A 20,692-nucleotide genomic window follows, 5' to 3' on the forward strand; every position below is an offset into this window, starting at 1 on the left:
ACTGGCAATACCGAGGGAAGCTGTCCCGTCGGAGAGAAAATTTTTTAACGTTAGATAGAAATTTAAGTTTTAGCAATTAATTTCAGAAAGTATTTATTTGAAATGTTGTCTAATGCAGAAGTGAAACGCGACCGATAAACATTGCTGGCAACGAGAGAACAGAAATGTGGTGCTACAAAAGACTGCTGAAGATTAGATGGTTATATCGAGGAACTAATGAAAGGGCACTGAATCGAATTTGAGGAAAGAAGAACAAAAAGCATAGGTTGATAGGACATACCCTGAGGCATTAAGGAATAGCTAATTTGTTAATCGAGGGAAGTGAGGGAGGGGGGAGGTGAATACGCTAGAGGGAGAGCAAGGATTGACTGGTGTAAGCGGTTTCAGAAGGATGCAGTAGTTATGCAGATATGAATAGGCTTATACAGGGTACACTAGTATGGAAAGCTGCAACAAACCAGTAGAAACATACATGTTGTAGTTTTCCTGTTATTATATGAATGCAGTACGAAAAATGGTTCAAATGGCTCTGAGCACTATGCGACTTAACTTCTGAGGTCATCAGTCGCCTAGAACTTAGAACTAATTAAACCTAACTAACCTAAGGACATCACACACAAATCCCTGCCCGAGGCAGGATTCGAACCTGCGACCGTAGCGGTCGCTCGGCTCCAGACTGTAGCGCCCAGAACCGCACGGCCACTCCGGCCGGTTGAATGCAGTACGAATCTTTTTACTGTAAAAAGAGTACAACACTATTTTCCATTTATTTCATTCGCAGGATTTTAGGTAGTGCAATTAGGTAATAAATGATCCTATAAGATTGTCAATACACTGTCTAATGAAAAGTATCTATGAGAATGGCAGCCCTTCTTCCTCAAGAGCCGAAACCAGTGAAGGTAATGACGCTAGAGTCTGGAGCGGAACAGCGTTCTAACTCATTCCAGAGGTGTTCCATTGGCTTCAGGTCGGGATTCTGGGCAGGCCAATTCATTTCAGCAACATTATTGTCCACAAATTATTGGTTCACAGACGCTGCTTTATGACAGGGTGCATTGTCATGCTGCTGCAATCAATCATCGTATCAGAACTGTTCTTCTACTGGATGCAGTACACAATGTTATAAAATTTGTCCACATCCTTTTGCAATTAGCGTTTCCTTAAGCCCAATAAGTTCATCACACCCAAACTACGAAAAGCAGCCCCATATTTTGGCACCACCTCCTCTATACTTCACTATTGGCACTTCACACGATGGCAGGTAACGTTATCCAGTCATTCGCCAAACCCAGATCCTTCCATCGGATTGTCACAGGATATAACGTGATTCATGATTCCAAGCCACTCGTTTCCATTTATTCACTGTCCAGTTGCGCGCTCTTTACACCGCGTCAAGTTGCGCATAGCACTGACAACAAAAATATGTGGCTAATGAGGAGGTGCTCGACCATTATACCCCATTCTTTTTAACTCTCACTGCACCGTCATTGTGGTAGCTACACTTCTAGCAGCGCTTTGGAAAGTGATTTCTTCTTGCAAATTTCGTTTTTATAACCACCCTTCTCAGTTCTCGACGGCCCCTGTCCATGAATACATGAGGTTGAATTGCTATAATAATAATTATTAAAGGTGGCAATTTTATTTACACAATGTCTTTTAAATAGATATGATGTTATCTGATACTCAAGTACTAATGCAATGAAACGTAATGATGCTAAAATGCTTTAAATTCTTGCTATGATTTAATCTTTAAAATTTAATAATTCTCTTCCTGTTAATATTTAATTAATTAACTTACGTCGTTCAGATTTCGTAACGCTGACGGCGTTAAAATTTAAAGTTGTTCAGTCGCTGTTTTGTTTTCTTTCAATTTTGCGAGCCAGCGATGGCGCAATGCTGTTCGCTTTCAAGTCTACACATTTGTAAAAATCAGGTCCAGGAAACACTTTTGTGATCACGGTTGCGATTTAGACGGTATTCGCGTAATTGTACTGATTAAGAGTTATCGTTTCCGAAAGATGCAGGTTCGATTAAAGCTGTGTTCATTTTTGCGCGTATAATGAAAATATTCCTAACACGTCACGTGACAAAAAGTAACATGCGAATCACAACCGTGGTCAGACGAAGAAAATACATGATGACATAAATGTTCTTCGCTGTTATCCAGGACAGGTTTAGATTAAACACCGCAATTTTCAGTCTTTAAAAATCACAAGACGATACACTTTAGGGATATTTGTTTTGAATAACTTGTATTTACCTTTTCTTATACAATATGGTGATTGTCCGCAAGGATTATCTCTCTCTCTCTCCTTTTTATAGCCTTTATACATTCACATTACATACATTGATTAAGAAACTTCTCTTTCTCTGTCGACCAGTACGAGAACAAAATCCACCCACACAAAATGTCTTACATAGAATCAGTTCTCACTTAACAATCATATATAGTTTCGTAGTACAAACAATGCTCGTTTATTCCGTGCACTAGAAAGTCTTTCATTCACTGAGCACAAAAATTAAAGTAATAAAATTATAATTACATTTTTAATATCGTCAGTTCTTCATTATATCACGAAAATAAGGTTTGACATCGTCGTAATATTATTTTTCATCGTTGTAGCACTATAAGGTGCGTCTGGTGGATCCACCTCTCGTGCCATCTACCGAACAGTTCCGCATTACAAAGGCGTGTCACGATACTTTTGATCAGACAGTGTAGATGGTACTCAAACATTGATAATTTTGACAGTACGAAACTTGCTGATTGCTCTAAGTTCTTGTAACCAAAACTGGATAACTACACATTACAAATAAGAAAAGACAGCTCTTATCTGATCCAGATTAGTGAGCTGTGTGCTACGCACCTGCGGAGACGGCAAGGCAGTTGGCGAAGACGTGCATGTCAGGCTCGACGCTGAGGCGCGCCTCGAGCTCGCCGTGTCGGCGCAGCGAGGCCTCGAACTCTGCTAGCCCAGCGGCCATCATGTCCTGCTTGCCGCGCTCCGTCTGCCACAGGAACTCGTACGGCCGCCACCGCTCCAGGAATGCCGTCAGCTCCTGCCGCATCCCCTCCCGTGAACACTGCGGAACGCTAAATCACGGCCACACAAAAGAGCTCCCAGCCCGCACTTTTCGATCTGAAAATAGTATCTTGTTAATATGTATCGAGCCAATTAGGAAAATCAGAAATAGAAATCATAAAATTTCCTTCCACATTCTTTCGAGAAATCGTAGGTTTAAAATATCTCCACGCACTATAATTTTTTATTTTAGTACGTCTCATTTTCAACGAAATACACTATGTGATCAAAAGTATCCGGAAACCTGGCTGAAAATGACTTACAAGTTCGTGGCGCCCTCCATCGGTAACGCTGAAATTCAGTATGGTGTCAGCCCAACCTTAGCCTTGATGACAGCTTCCACTCTCGTAGGCATTGGTTCAGTCAGGTGCTGGATTGTTTCCTGGGGAATGGCAGCCCATTCTTCACTGAGTGCTGCACTGAGGAGAGGTATCGATGTCGGTCGGTGAGGCCTGTCACGAAGTCAGCGTTCCAAAACATCCCAAAGTTGTTCCATAGGATTCAAGTCAGGACTCTGTGCAGGCCCGTCCATTACAGGGATGCAACTGTCGTGTAACCACTCCACCACAGGTCGTCCATTATGAACAGGTGCTCGATCGTGTTGAAAGATACAATCGCCATCCCCGAATTGCTCTTCAACATTGGGAAGCAAGAAGGTGCTGAAAACATCAATGTAGCCTGTGCTGTGATAGTGACATGCAAAACAACAAGGGGTGCAAACCCCATCCATGGAAAACACGACCGCACCATAACACCACCTCCTCCGAATTTTACTGTTGGCACTACACACGCTGGCAGATGACGTTCACCGGGCATTCGCCACACCCACACCCTGCCATCGGATCGCCACATTGTGTACCGTGATTCGTCACTCCACACAACGTTTTTCCACTGTTCAATCGTCCAATGTTTACGCTCCTTATATTAAGCGAGGCGTCGTTTGTCATTTACCAGCGTGATGTGTGGCTTGTAAGCAGCCGCTCGACCATGAAATCCAACTATTCTCACCTCCTGCCTAACTGTCACAGTAGTTGCAGTCGATCCTGATGCAGTTTGGAATTTCTGTGTGAGGGTCTGCCTATTACACATTGCGACCCTCTTCAACTGTCGGCGATCTCTGTCAGCCAACAGATGAGGTCGGCCTGTACGCTTCTGTGCTGTACGTGTCCCCTCATATTTCTACTTCACTATCACATCAGAAACAGTGGACCTAGAGATGTTTAGGAGCGTGGAAATCTCTCGTATAGACGTATAACACAAGCGAGACCTTATCACCTGACCACATACGAAGTCCGTGAGTTCCGTGGAGCGCCCCATTCTGCTTTCTCACGATGTCTAATGACTACTGAGGTCGCTGATATAGAGTACCTGACAGTAGGTGGCAGCAAAATGTGCCTAATGTGAAAAACGAATGTTTTTGGGGGTGTCCGGATACTTTTGATCAGATAGTGTATGTATTTTTAATGGCGCAGGGGATGAAAGGACGAACCATAATATTCCTGTGACAGTCTCCTCGAATCGATGTAACTGTGCTCACAGTTTTTTCCCGCTATTGTATACCAGGAGTTGTTGCAGCTACTGTAAAAAATATATATTGTTAGTTTCTCCGTGTTCGGAGTGTGTGGATTTGGCAGCTTTATGTTAAATGAAGGGGTAACACCACAGAAGAAATTTAAAAAAAACATTTTTTATTGACTTGATAGTTGCTTTGAACATTCTAAAACATGAGGCAAAATGTTCAATCGATGAAAAAACAATTATTCTATGGAATCCCGAGATCCTCCTCTAGCGCCTCGGATTACCCGAGGCGACCTCCCTTCGCCAACTCGATACCCCCTATAATGTCTCAGTATAGTTAGAAGCATTGCAAAACAAAAATACATTAGCTTGGCGTCAACAGGCATCAGTATGTGTACGAAAAAGACGATTCTTTTGCTTCGAATCTTGATTTTTGTGTGCAGTATTGACTTTTGATAGTTTATTTGTGATCTTATAGTATACAGTTTTGTCTTTCAAGTAAGAATGATTGATAAGAAAGCGTACTCGGGTAGAAAAGGTATGAGGACGTTGTATCCGACGCGAAGTCGAGGCAGTTTGTCACCAAAGCGTACAAAGAATAGATAAGAGGTTGAGAGCAGTTCAGAAGGAATCAGTGCCTCTGCTAAGAAATTGGAAGACAGTAACCAAGATTTGGATGTGAATCATGGATTGAGCTATAGGATTATAAATGTTGTTGCCGTTTTCTCTGTTATTTCTCAATACGTGAAATGTAAAACGTGCAATGCAGACGTCACGCTGCAAGAACCATGTCCTCTAGGCTTAGGCTTCACAATAATTATTGCTTGTCCAAACTGCCCAGACGTTGTTATACCATATGGTAAGTTTACACGGACCGCATGTGAAATCAGGAGTCGAATCTTCCCAGCAATACGCCCGCATGGAATACGGCTAAACGGAACTGTAAAGTTTTGTGCTTTCACAGAATTTCCACGAGCGTTATTTCAATAGTTATATGATTAACTAGTGGATATGATTTTAACTGCAACTGAAGGAGTACGAGAGGGCAGTCCTGGGATAGCGATTTCATGTTAAGAGTTTTCTACACGTTTTTTTGGGATCTGATTGTTCAAATTGGCATGCAGCATAACTCCTACAATTTTCAATCTTTTTATTTGAAAATTTAACCACGACCTTGAAATAAGATTACATAGATTTTTTTAACTTCTTTCCAGATTAAAACTGGCATCAGTTACAGTGCATATCCCAAGAGCGCCTCAAATTCAACATGCCTCTGGAGAATTGCTGCAGTGTCGCCATTGTGTAATATTTTCAGAGAAAATGTTTTTTGTGATATTCTTAAATATATCTTCAATAACTAATGTAAGTATTATTTCTCTATCAACTTCCCTTGCTCCCAAAGAAATCAATAAAACGCTTTTTTTTAGATCGTTACAGTAGTGTTACCCCCTAATGAAAGGCCGCTCCAGCGACTAATAAGAACTTCATTAAGCCCACGACCGGTTTCGGACTTAATATTAGGGCATCTTCTAGTGGATTGGAAACTGTAGTCGTAAACGCATAATATGATAGATATACAAATAGTCCACATAACAAAACATGAAAATCGAGGTTCAGATATCTAAATTGTAAGTACGGAAACAATATATAACTTACATCGTGCTGTAGAGAAGCAAATCAAATGATAAGAAAAATAAAAGTTGGTTGGCGTTAAAAAGTTGCGTGTCCAATGACATCGCGAAAAAATGGACGTGTCTTGATTATAAAAAGTGTATAATTGGATAAATATACGTATTTGCATGCTTTCGTAGCCTATTGAGAGGAGTTGTATTCTAAAGCGCTCAAAATTCCAAACTGCATGCGTTACAAATACATATACGTCTACATACGTACTCCGCAAACCATCGTGCGTTGCGTGGCGGAGGGTACCATGTACAGCAACTAGTGGTTTCTTTTCCTGTGCAACTCGCAGACAGAGCGAGGAAAACACGACTGTCTATATGCCTGCGTACGAGCCCTAATTTCTCGTGTTTTATCTTCGTGGTCCCTATGCGAAAAGCTTGTTTGCGGCAGTAGACAGCTTTAAATGCTGGTTCTCTAAACTTTCTTAGTAGTGTTCTTCGAAATGAATGTCTTCTTCCCTCCAGGGATTCTCACTTGAGCTCCCGGAGCATATCTGTAACACTTGCATGCTGATCGAACCTACAGGTAACCAATCTAGTAGCTCGCCACTGAACTGCTTCGATGTTTTCTTTCAACCTGACCTACTGCGGATGCCGAACACTCGAGCAGTACTCAAGAATAGGTCGCACCAGCATCCTATATATATATATATATATATATATATATATATATATATATATATATATATATATATATATATTACAGATGAACTACACTTTCTTAGAATTCTCCCAGTAAACCGAAGTCAATCATTCGCCTTCCCTACCACAGTTCTCACATGCCCGTTCCAGTTCATATCGCTCCGCAGCGTTACCACCACATGTTTAAACGACTTGACTGTGTCAAGCAGGACACTACTAATGAGGTATCCGAGCATTAAGAGCTTGTTTTTCCTACTCAGCCGCATTAACGTACATTTTTCTACATTAAGCGCCAACTGCCATTCATCATACCAACTAGAATTTTTGTCTCGGTCGTCTTGTGTCAGCCACGCGCGGTAGCCGTGCGGTCTAAGGCGTCTTGTCACGGTTTGTGCGGCTTCCTCCGACGGAGATTTGAGTCCTCCCTCGGGCATGGGTGTGTGTATGTGTTTTCCTTAGTGTAAGTTAGTTGCCGGCCGGTGTGGCCGTGCGGTTAAAGGCGCTTCAGTCTGGAACCGCGTGACCGCTACGGTCGCAGGTTCGAATCCTGCCTCGGGCATGGATGTGTGTGATGTCCTTAGGTTAGTTAGGTTTAATTAGTTCTAAGTTCTAGGCGACTGATGACCTCAGAAGTTAAGTCGCATAGTGCTCAGAGCCATTTGAACCATTTGTAAGTTAGTTAAAGTTAGTTTAATTAGTGTGTAAGCCCAGGGGCCGTTGACTTCAGCAGTTTGGTCCCATAGTCCTTACCACTAATTTTTTTCGTCTTGTGTCAACCTACAGTCACTTATCTTCTACACATTCCCGTACACAACATCATCATCAGCGAACAACCTCAGATTGCTGCCAACACTTTCTGCCAGATCATTTATGTGTATAGAAAACAGCAACGGTCCTATCACACTTCCCTGGGGCTCTCCTGATGTCAGCCCTGTCTTCGATGGACACTCGCCGTCGAGGACAACACACTGGGTTCTATTACTTAAGAAGTCTTTGAGCCAGTCACATGTTTGGGAGCCTATTTCGTATGCAAGTATCTTCGTTAATAGTCTGCAGTGGGGTGCCGCGTCGAATGCTTTTCGGAAATCTAGAAATATGCAACCCACCTATTACCATAGGTCGCAGCATACAGGGTTATTACAAATGATTGAAGCGATTTCACAGCTCTACAATAGCGCCTAGAACCGCTCGACCACTCCGGCCGGCCTCTAAAAGAGGGATGCTATGTCATCCATACGGCACTATGTACGATGGTCAAGTGACAGTACATTTGTACGACTCTGCTGCGTGAACGATTTCTTAAAAACTGAATTTAAAACTTCGGCCTTCCTTTTGCCATCTTCTGCTGCTAACCACGCTGGTCAACCTGTGACTGGAAGGAAGTCTTAGACCCGCTTAGCGATTTTATATAGAAGTAGAATTTTTTCGAGTTCTCCGTCACAACTTTAGCCAAGGTACGACGGTGGTAGCTGTTGTATGCTTCGCGCATACATCTTTTCACAGGCGCACGAATCTCTAACCTATCTTTGTCTCTCGTCATTTGTGCGTCCTCTTCTGAACGAAGACTGCAACAGTCTTTGCTTCCTCAGCATTTTCGGAATTTCGTTGTTGTGGGTCTTTTCCGTCCTTAATCCACTTACTAGGCGCATACTTGTACAGGGCACGATTTAAAATCTGTGGTTTTGTTTATCTTTATCCATAACTCCTCTAAGTCCACCATTCTGGAACTAAAAGATTGCTGTCTATGTGAGATGCTAAAACTGCTTATCTGCTCTGTCTAGCAGGAACACTTTCCTAGTCCTCTTAACTGATTTATTAATTTTCGTCATCATAGTCGCTATGATGATATCATCGCGATGATATCATAGTGATGATACCATCACTAATCCCCTGCCACCTTCGATAAGGTCCGGTCTGTTTATAGCTACAAGGACAAAAGTATTTTATTAGATTTAAAACTAGTGTAAAATAGTTGCACTGTATGGGGCGTCCAAGTCGAGTGTAAATTTACGTCCCCTGGAGAGCGAAAGTTAAAACACAACGAAATGTAAAGGTCTCTAGCATAGATTGGGCGCATCTGGAATATCTAGATACGGCAACGAACCTGTGGGGCATCTTTAAAGGAAATTGTTAATAACGTCGCGGCAGAGTTCCAAAAAATTGGTGTTTCTCAGTGCGAATTGCTCATAAATTTTTAAAGCCACCCGACTTTCAACTTTTTTATCATTTGACATCGCTTTTCTACAGCACAATGTAAGTTATATATTCTATCTGTGTTGGTACTGTAGAAATATAATATTCGTTTTTCATCTCCCGTTATGTGAAATGTTTGTATATCTGTCATATTATGCTTTAAAACTGCAGTTTCAGGTCCGCTTAGAAATGACACTGAAAAGGCTGAAACCGGTCGTTGGCTAAATAAAGTTCTTGACAGAAATTGGAATAGCATGTCATTAATTAAACTAACAAAATAAAGATATACAGTTTCATTTTACGTATACAGAAACATATTTCACCACGGTAGTGGCAAAGTCAGCCGTTTTATTTTTTAACTGCTCATTATATTACATCATGTTCATTAATATATCGAAACCGGATTTCCTGCTTTTCGCAAGCAGTCGTCTTAATCTACAATTTACTCTGCTCAACTGTCAGAGCTCGATTCCAGGTTTGAATCGAATTTTCGTTGGCACCGATGTTCCTACTTATGATTTCTGAACTCTGCGGTGAGAGAATCTTTCGTGGGGTTTGTGAGTGAACGATTTTGGCGGAGTATCGCAACATATCCTGGCACAAGGGCTGTATACGGATTTAACCAAGTGGACTAAAATTAATAGAACGATGGGATTAAAGTCAATGAAGATGCAATGACATTTCGTTTCAGTGCATTTAATTCAATTAATGTACAGTATATCCCTTATGGCAAAGTAACACATGGTCGACCACCACGTCCGTTTCCAACATACTCGCTTGGAGACGTTCGGAAGGCACTCTTGTAAACATTAGTGACAACGAAAGTTCGTGTCAACTGTGGTGGCAATGATTTTATCTTGGAACTCTTCCATTTGGTCCGTGTTTGCATAGAAAACAGTAATATCGGAAAACACAGTAACATCAACACAGTACACCCACAAAACCACTTGACAAGGGAAATAGAAAACAACAAGAAACTAAATTTCTTGGATCTTACAATCAGAAGAAACAACCACAAACATGAATTCTCCATCTACAGAAAACCCACATCCACAAGCACTGTTATCCACAGTTCATTCAACCACCTGACAGTGCATAAATATGCCAGTTTCACACACATGCTCCACAGGATAAACAGAACACCTCCTAAACCAGAAAACTACACACAGGAACTAAATATAATCAAACAAATTGCTGTTGAAAACGACTACAAAACAGACATCATAATCAAACTCAACAACAAGGTAAAACAAAAACATGCAGTATACACAGACAACACAGCAGACCACACCACTTTAGAAAAAAGAGAGAGATGGTACACACTAACATAGTGTGGCCGAGCGGTTCTAGGTGCTTCAGTCTGGAACCGCGCGACTGCTGCGGTCGCAGGTTCGAATCCTGCCTCGGGCATGGATGTGTGTGATGTCCTTCGGTTAGTTAGGTTTAAGTAGTTCTAAGTTCAAGGGGACTAATGACCTCTGATGTTAAGTCCTATAGTGCTCAGAGCCATTTGAACCATTTGAACCACACTAACATACAATAACAAAATATCACATAGAATAGGAAACATCTTGAAAAAGCAAGGGATCCAAATAACATTCGGAACAAACAATACAGTTGAGAAAAGACTAAGACCGGTCAGAAAAACCTCAGACAAATTCAGCAATGCTGGAATATATCAGCTCACTTGCAACTCCTGTCAGGCCCAGTACATAGGACAAACAAGCATAAACTTTCGAACGAGGTGCACAGAGCACATGAGAGCTCTAAAGAGTGACAGCACACATTCAAATTTTGCAGAACATCTAATGAACAAAAACCATAACCCCACTAATATCGAAAACGATTTACACATTCTGAGAAGCAGCAACAGTCTACACCGACAACTAACAACAGAAGAAAATTACTACATACAAAAGGCTATAGTCGAAGGGAAAAATGTAATAAACGAAAACACAACACCTTGCAACAACACACTCTTTACCACTCTGAGAGAACTGACCAAGGACACAGAACAGAAAGCACACACACGCAAAGGAACTACTTCCTCATCACACACAGAGACATAAGTATTGAACGGAAGGCGTCGTAATTCGCGCTACACTTTTTCATAGCCTTTCTCGCCACATGCGATACACCTCTCGCGACACATGCGAACAGCAAGATGGCGTAATATTCTGGACCAGAAACAAAGTGCGAAAGTTTTGTTTTTCTGTGTATAAAAGCAGCTACATATCATCCAATGAACGTGAGTACACGAATAGCTAAGTAACAGCTCACTAAATACCAAATAACTGGTTTCCACAACACTACCACAACCCCAAGTATACAGGGTGTAAACGGTATAAGGCGCCAAAATTATACAGATGGTCCATCTCGGTGTGCTTGACAAAAAAGTCTAATGACATTTTCTTGTATCATGTGCTTTATTTTTGTATTATTAAAACCCGATGTTCGTAGGATAGATAGTATAAGCATTTCTGTTTACGTAGTCAACCGACAGTACACAGCATACCGAGCTTATTGCCTACAATGACGGGGCGGCCAGAGAAAGGCAACGAGCCGACCAGAGGATTGAAATCATTAGACGTGCAACGACGTGGTGTGATAATCAGGTGGTACCGAAAAAAGGAATGTAAACGGTTTCTGGATTGTCAAGAATGTGTAATTCGCTTTACGTGAATTGAATACAACCAGTCTGTTTCTCAACAAGTCGATAACGAAGGTCGTAGTAGTTATGACAAGCTAATATCAAACACAATGTATTTCCATTAGTACAAATTCAATCAATCACCAAATAGATAGTTGTGCATTAATTACAATCAACTGTTTCACCTTTTTACGACAATGCCATAACGAATACTAAATTCACATTATTTTTCTTGTGTACAACAACATCGTAACGAAAAGAAAACCCATTACTTCGTTTCTTCATACACCAATACTACAATAAATGTTCGAAATGACCACCATTCGCTTCTACACATGCTTCATTAGTTAGGTTCTAGGGGACTGATGACCTCAGAAGTTAAGTCCCATAATGCTCAGAGCCATTTCAACCATCTGAACCAGTGGATTTAAATCAGGGCTGCGTGCTGGCCATCGACGTGGACCCGAACGCCCGATCCATCGTCCTGGAAATCGACTATCCAAAAATCTGCGTACTCTGTGACCAATGTGGGATGGAGCACCATCGTGGAGGATCCACATGTTAGCCGCGCGGGAATAGCCGAGCGGTCTCAGGCGCTGCAGTCATGGACTGTACGGCTGGTCCCGGCGGAGGTTCGAGTACTCCCTCGGGCATGGGTGTGTGTGTTTGTCCTTAAGATAATTTAGGTTAAGTTGTGTGTAAGCTTAGGGACTGATGACCTTAGCAGTTAAGTCCCATAAGATTACACACGTTTTTTGAACCACATGTTATGACGTATGCCTAATGGAATGTCTTCTAACAACGTTGGTAACAATGTTTCCTCTTGAAACGTTCGGTAATAGTTACCAGTCAAACGTGCAGGTAAAACATAGGGCCCAATAATGTAGTTATCGAGCATCCCCGCCCACACATTTACGGAAAATCGTCGCTGAAAATGTGTTGCCACTACGTGGCGAGGATTGTGTACACTCCACGTGTGCATGTTATGGAAATTAGTTATTCCGTCGCGAGTGAAACACGCTTCATCTGTGACTAGTATTTTGTCGACAAAATCATGCTGCGCACTGTGTAACAAAAACCACTCTGAGAATTCACGTCGTGGAGGGAAATCTTGTTCTTCCAATGCTTGTACGCGTTGAATGTGGTGAGGCCGCAGACGCTTCTCTTGCAAAGTGCGGTGAACGACAGTGTGCGATATACCCACGTGGCGGGCGATGCTTCTAGTACTCTGAGAAGGATCCTCCTGGATGCGGTCCAGAATTCTTTCCTCAGCTTCCAATGTACGATTGGCGCGTTGTGAGCCTCTGCCTTCTGCGCGGGGCAGTAAAGAGCCAGTATCTCTCAATCTAAGGAAATTAAATACGTACTCGTCACTTGTATTCTGTCATGATGTAACAAAAACGGAAAGCATATCAGAAGATACGTTTCGCAAACGGACGAAAATTTACAAAGGTGCAGATAACTACTGTACTTTATTAAGATGTAAATGCATAATAATCGCATACAAGTAGAGAATTACAATGACACAAACCTTTGGTGCACAGAAGCAAATGTCTTCCGTGCAGGAAGTCGTCGTTGTGGGAAGCGTTCTCGATAAATTCGTACAGCTGCCCTCGCGACACCTTTTGTCTCGCTATAAATTAAATGCATATCGCATAGTTCAGCTATAGTAAATCTCCTTTCCATCCTACAGTTAACAGAGTTGCAATAACATCTGCACAGGTTACTCGCCTACTGTCGTCACTCGGTGTATTACAATGACGCAGCCACCCAGGCCGCAATTGCCTATGTGTTTACGATTTACGCTCGCGATGTCAATACGCGCAGCGGGCAATAACAGGAACCGATTGCTTACGTACGGGCACGGTAAAGTATCTACTTTTCCAAAACCATTATCCTGATACGAACTGTTTTTTTCTAGGACAACCGTAGGAAATACGCAAACATGTTACTAGACTTTTTTGTCGAGCATTGCGAGATGTGCCATCTGTATAATTTTGGCGCCTTATACCGTTTACACCCTGTATATTGCTGACATACGAAGTTCACCTTTTAGTATTTAGTTTACTAACAGCCACTCACATGGTTGCAGATGACATGATGTTCGCTAAGGAAAAAACGGCAACAGAAAAAAGTGCACAGAAAATATGTCGCAAACAGCGACAATAATTGCTTAAAACATGCTGTAACATACAATAAATAAGGTAGTATGAAAGTATCCATAGAAAAACGAATAGTAAAAATGTAATAATGTGATACTGTGTTTGTACAACTATGCTATTTTCTGCATGTTTTAAATTAAAAAAAACACTGATGATGGTGATATTTGACGTCGAAATTAGTTTGGGAGAACAAAGAAATAAACAAATTACAAGGTGTTTTGCATCAAGGCGTGTTTCCCTTGCGTTATCTAGGCACTCGTGTTTCAGTAACTGTTGTTCAACATCGATTAGAATGGACAGGGACTGTGATTGCTGTGTTCGGATGAGGGCTGAGTTGGCATACCTTCGCTCACAGCTGCAGGCGGAGCTGACTTTGGTCGTGCAGCTTGAGGCTGTTGTCAATGGGCTCCATTGTGGGAGCTGGACTTGGGTATCACGGGGATGTCAACATCGTCCCGTCCATCCCCAGATCGGTCTGCCGCTGTGGTTGCCCCGGTTGCTGCCCGCAGTGGGGCTGAGCCCTCGCGTGTGGTTGATTGGGAGGTCGTTCCAAGGCGTAGCAGGCAGCGAAAGACGTCCCCGGAGGCTGTTCAGAAAGCATCCCCGGTGCGTCTGACAAACAGGTTTCAGGTACTGTCTCTAGCTGAGCCAGATGCAGCTGCCTGCCCTGTTTCAGAGGATGATTCTCAGCCTTCAAGATCCGGGCAATCGCAGAGGGTGGGCTTATTGGTAGTTGGGAGCTCCAATGTTAGGCGCGTAATGGGGTCCCTTAGGGATATGGCGGCTAAGGACGGGAAGAAATCCAGTGTGCACTCCGTGTGCATTCCGGGTGGAGTCATTACTGATGTGGAAAGGGTCCTTCCGGATGCCATGAAGAGCACAGGGTGCAGCCAGCTGCAGGTGGTGGCACATGTCGGCACTAATGACGTGTGTCGCTTTGGATCTGAGGAAATTCTCTCTGGATTCCAGCGGCTATCTGATTTAGTGAAGGCTGCCGGTCTTGCCTACGAGATGAAGGCAGAGCTCACCATCTGGAGCATCGTTGACAGAACCGACTGCGGACCTTTGGTGCAGAGCCGGGTGGAGGGTCTGAATCAGAGGCTCAGACGGTTTTGCGACCGTGTTGGCTGCAGATTCCTTGACTAGCGCCGTAGGGTGGTGGGGTTTCGGGTTCCGCTGAATAGGTCAGGAGTTCACTACACTCAGCTGGCGGCTACACGGGTAGCGGAGGCTGTGTGGCGTGCACTGGAATGTTTTTTAGGTTAGAAGGCCTCGGGAAAGTAGGGGGTGGGCAGCAATCTCAAAAGGTGCACGGAAAATACAGGACGTGCTTGGATCAAGGAACAGTCGGAATTGTAGTTGTAAATTGTTGTAGTTATGCTGGGAAAGTTCCTGAGATTAAAGCGCTAATAGAAAGCACAGAAGGTGAAATAGTTATAGGTACAGAAAGCTGGCTAAAGCCTGAAATAAGTTCTGCAGAGAATTTTACGAAGTCTCAGACGGTGTTCAGGAAATATAGATTAGTCAGAATTGGTGGTAGAGTGTTTGTGTCTGTCAGTAGTGGTTTATCTTGTAGTGAAGTCGAAGTAAATACTCCGTGCGAATTGCTATGGGTGGAGGTTATACTTAACAGCCGAACTAACTTAATAATTGGCTCCTTCTACCGACCACCAGACTCCTACGATATAGTTGCTGAACAGTTCAGAGAAAATTTGAGTCTCGTAACAAATAAACACCCCACTCATACGATTATAGTTGGTGGGGACTTCAACCTTCCCTCGATATGTTGGCAAAAACACTTGTTCAAAACCGGTGGTAGGCATAAAACATCTTCCGAGATTGTCCTAAATGCTTTCTCCGAAAATTATTTCGAGCAGTTAGTCCACGAACCCACGCGAATTGTAAATGGTTGCGAAAACACACTTGACCTCTTAGCTACAAACAACCCAGAGCTAATAGAGAGCATCATGACTGATACAGGGATTAGTGACCACAAAGTCGTTGTAGCTAGGCTCAATACCGTTTCTTCCAAACCCACCAGAAACAAACGCAAAATAATTTTATTTAAAAAAGCGGATAAAGTGTCACTAGAAGCCTTCCTAAAAGACAATCTCCATTCCTTCCGAACTGACTATGCAAATGTAGACGAGATGTGGCTCAAATTCAAAGATATAGTAGCCACAGCAATTGAGAGATTCATACCTCATAAACTGGTAAGAGATGGAACTCATCCCCCATGGTACACAAAACAGGTCCGAACGCTGTTGCAGAGGCAACGGAAAAAGTATGCAAAGTTCAGAAGAACGCGAAATCCCGAAGATTGGCTAAAATTTACAGACGCGCGAAATTTGGCACGAACTTCAATGCGAGATGCCTTTATTAGGTTCCACAATGAAACATTGTCTCGAAATTTGGTAGAACATCCGAAGAAATTCGGTCGTATGTAAAGTACACAAGCGGCAAGACACAGTCAATACCTTCGCTGCGCAGTGCCGATGGTACTGTTACCGACGACTGTGTCGCTAAAGCGGAGTTATTGAACGCAGTTTTCCGAAATCCCTTCACCAGGGAAGACGAATGGAATATTCCAGAATTTGAAACACGAACAGCTGCTAGCATGTGTTTCTTAGAAGTAGATACCTTAGGGGTTGCGAAGCAACTCAAATTGCTTGATAAGGGCAAGTCTCCAGGTCCAGATTGTATACCGATTAGGTTCCTTTCAGATCACGCTGATACAATAACTCCCTACTTAACAATCATATACAACCGCTCGCTCACCGATAGATCTGTACCTACAGATTGGAAAATTGCGCAGGGCGCACCAGTGTTTAAGAAGGGTAATAGGAGTAATCCATCGAACTATAGACCTATATCATTGACGTCGGTTTGCAGTAGGGTTTTGGAGCATTTACTGTATTCAAATATTATGAATCACCTCAAAGGGAACGATCTATTGATACGTAATCAGCATGGTTTCAGAAAACATCGTTCTTGTGCAACGCAGCTAGCTCTTTATTCGCACGAAGTAATGGCCGCTATCGACAGGGGATCTCAAGTTGATTCCGTATTTCTTGATTTCCGGAAAGCGTTTGACACCGTTCCTCACAAGCGACTTCTAACCAAGCTGCGGGCCTACGGGGTATCGTCTCAGTTCTGCGACTGGATTCGTGATTTCCTGTCAGGAAGGTCGCAGTTCGTAGTAATAGACGGCAAATCATCGAGTAAAACTGAAGTGATATCAGGTGTTCACCAGGGAAGCGTCCTGGGACCTCTGCTGTTCCTGATCTATATAAATGACCTGGGTGACAATCTGAGCTGTTCTCTTGGATTGTTCGCAGATGATGCTGTACCGTCTAGTAAGGTCATCCGAAGACCAGTATCAGTTGCAAAGCGATTTAGAAAAGATCGCTGTATGGTGTGGCAGGTGGCAGTTCACGCTAAATAACGAAAAGTGTGAGGTGATCCACATGAGCTCCAAAAGAAATCCGTTGGAATTCGATTACTCGATAAGTAGTACAATTCTCAAGGCTGTCAATTCAACTAAGTACCTGGGTGTTAAAATTACGAACAACTTCAGTTGGAAAGACCATATAGATAATATAGTGGGGAAGGCGAGTCAAAGGTTGCGTTTCATTTGCAGGACACTTAGAAGATGCAACAAGTCTACTAAAGAGACAGCTTACACTACACTCGTTCGTCCTCTGTTAGAATATTGCTGCGCGGTGTGGGATCCTTACCAGGTGGGATTGACGGAGGACATCGAAAGGGTGCAAAAAAGGGCAGCTCGTTTTGTTTTATCACGTAATAGGGGGGAGATTGTGGCAGATATGATACGTCAGTTGGGATGGAAACCTTTAAAGCAAAGACGTTTTTCGTCGCGGCGAGATCTATTTACGAAATTTCAGTCACCAACTTTCTCTTCCGAATGCGAAAATATTGTGTTGAGCCCAATCTACATAGGTAGGAATGATCATCAAAATAAAATAAGAGAAATCAAAGCTCGAACAGAAAGGTTTAGGTGTTCGTTTTTCCCGCGCGTTGTTCGGGAGTGGAATGGTAGAGAGACAGTATGATTGTGGTTCGATGAATCCTCCGCCAAGCACTTAAATGTGAATTGCAGAGTAACCATGTAGATGTATAAGGCGGACTCAATTTTCTGACATTACTCTGGTGGCATGCTCAGTCAGTTCCACTCGGGTGACACTGCAGATGTGTTTGGCAGTTGTCACCCAGCCATACCGACTTCTTGAGTTCCACAAGCAACGCTTGCGCGACGGAGCCTCTTAATACAAAATGACCACGAAAGACGAAAAAAGGTGTGATATAGACTGATCAACCAAAACATGACCACTGCGCACCGTGACGTTGTGGGCACGTGACACGGTAACAAAAGTATATAAGCGGGGGTCACCCTAGTGGGCCGCAAATGGGGAAATCCATTCAAATGAGCGACTTTGACAAAGGGCACATTATTATTAAGCAGAGCCTGTGAACGGGCGTGTCGAAAACTGCGAAGCTGGTCGAATGTGCACGTGCCACTGTCCTGAGCATCTACGGAAAGAGGCAGAAGGACAGTGAAATTACCACTAGGCGCTAAATGGTTGGACGTCCACGACTGTACACAGAACGTGGGTTACGGAGGCTAGTCTGCTCTGTAAAGTAGTATAGATGGTGATCTGTGGTATCTCTGCCGAAAGAGCACAATGCTGGTGACCTCACAAGCGATTAGGAGCACACCGTTCATCGTACGTTGTTGAACCATTGACTGTAGAGGGACATGGTGCATTGCGCGGTTTTTTAACTTGTGAACACGCAGCTTTAAGATAGTCTGCTGCCCCACACGTAGCATGTGTTCGAGGTTGACCATCAGAAATAAAATTTGATGTGAAATAGTGAACAGTCAGGGAGGACTTAATATTTTTCTCAAAATCTATTTTTATGAGTTTCACCCCGTTATCAACACTGAATTTCTTGTTAGAAGCACTTTTTTCGCCTTGAATTTGATATACTGTTCCGTACAAAAACCAAAGCTCGTGTAATTCATTTCTACTGTACTTCAAATGTGACATGGTACATGTGTAGAGTTTGCAGTTCCAAACCAGCATGTCTTACATTGAATTCACGCACTACGCCAGTTGAGTGTTGGAAATTGACTGTTCCATTAGTTTTTAAAATTATTCATATACACGACTGAACGTGTTTAAATTTTACGAATACGACTTTAGCGAGAACATCGTGTTGGAGACCAAATACGTGTGTATGTCACAGCCCTATCTCTTCGACGAACCATTGATCGAATTTCTACACTTCAGACAACAGTGAGAAGAAATGAATTTAGTTTGTTGAAATACAAATAGGCCGTACGTGTCTGTTTCGTATTAATAATTTATCGGATTGGAAGAAGTAGAATGTGAGGCTCCATTTTCAACTTATTCGTGGGGAATTCGTGATCACTTTGGATACTGACGAATAGGAGATCACACTCCTCGAGCTAAAATGCGAAAGGGAGAAAGTAGTAAGTTCATATGCATATACGACTCTTGAAAATGTTTCTATTATTTATAAAGCACTATGTGGTTTTATCTACGACTTTACCTCTCCCCTATACTGCATTTACGGGAAGGGAACCATGGCATCTACACACTGATGGTGCATTGAGGATGAGCTATCACATTGCTCTTAAAATAGGCCAAACACTGCGTCCCTTCAGCGACGGAGAATTTGTTAAACAAAATCTGGTTTTCGAAAGAGTTCCTCTTTCACAAAGAACAGTTTGCAGTCGCATCGAAGAAATGCAAACCAGGTGAAAATACAAGTAAAAGGTAAGACTAAGGTTTTTATTCCTCTCTTTCGTTTTGGACGAAAGAACGGATATAACGATTGCTGTTCATCTTGTATTTGTGAGGAGTGTTGAGGCTGACTTCAATTTGATGAAAGAAGTTCTTGATTTAGTGCCAATGCACGATAAAACTACGGTTGACGACAAAATTTCTTGCTTAGGAAACATTATTGACAAATGACCTTTGTTGGAAAAAACTTGCGTTGATTGAGTGTTTTCATCCAGCAGGATATACCAGCGATGTACTGCATCCTACATCGCGTTAATCTGCTGGAAAAATGTGCCAAAATAAGGACCGTCAAGGGCGTTGTTGTGAAAACAATTATTAAACTGAGATTGTACTGTTTGGGGCATCGGCAGTTTAAATCCCTTCTGGCAGAGCTGGGGCGTGATCATGGCGATGTGCTGTATTTTTGTGAAGTACGCTAGTTTTGTTGGGGTGATTTGTTTTAGAACATTTTTTCAACTTGTGCAGACATGCAAAGCTTTATGAAAGTCTTTCTCTCTCTGTCCGAACAGCCCTCAAATGGACCAAAGGAACCGACCGACCGTCGTGTCATCCTCAGTCGATAGACGTCATTGGATCCGGATATAGAGGGGCATGTGGTCAGGACACAACTTCCTGGTGATTGTCAGTTTTCGTGACCAGATTCGCTAATTTGCAGTTGAGTAGCTCCTTAATTGGCCTCACAAGAGTTAAGTGCATCCCGCTTGTCAACAGCACTCAGCAGACCCGAATGGTCACTCAACCAAGTTCTAGCCAAGCCCGACAACGCTGAACTTCGTGATCCGAAGGGAACTGGTGTGACTACTGCAGCAAGGCCGTTGGCCTTATGAGACTAGATGGCACATAAAAAATGCACGCTAACGTATATTCATTTGCTTTTCTTGAAGGCAGAATTGATATAAGCTGTTATCATTTT

At 42.7% G+C, this 20,692-nt stretch overlaps 1 protein-coding gene across 1 annotated transcript in view; it reads right to left on the minus strand.

Moving 5' to 3' along the window:
* The window catches only part of LOC124722180 (dynein axonemal heavy chain 5), an 843,802-nt gene that overhangs the window by 552,749 nt on the left and 270,361 nt on the right, over positions 1-20,692 (minus strand). Inside the window, exon 24 of the mRNA XM_047247380.1 lies at positions 2,868-3,060. Within this exon, the coding sequence (XP_047103336.1) occupies positions 2,868-3,060 (193 nt within the window). The remainder of the gene's footprint in view (positions 1-2,867; positions 3,061-20,692) is intronic.

Source organism: Schistocerca piceifrons, chromosome X, assembly GCF_021461385.2.
Source record: "Schistocerca piceifrons isolate TAMUIC-IGC-003096 chromosome X, iqSchPice1.1, whole genome shotgun sequence".
In the NCBI taxonomy this organism is placed as follows: Eukaryota; Metazoa; Arthropoda; class Insecta; order Orthoptera; family Acrididae; genus Schistocerca; species Schistocerca piceifrons.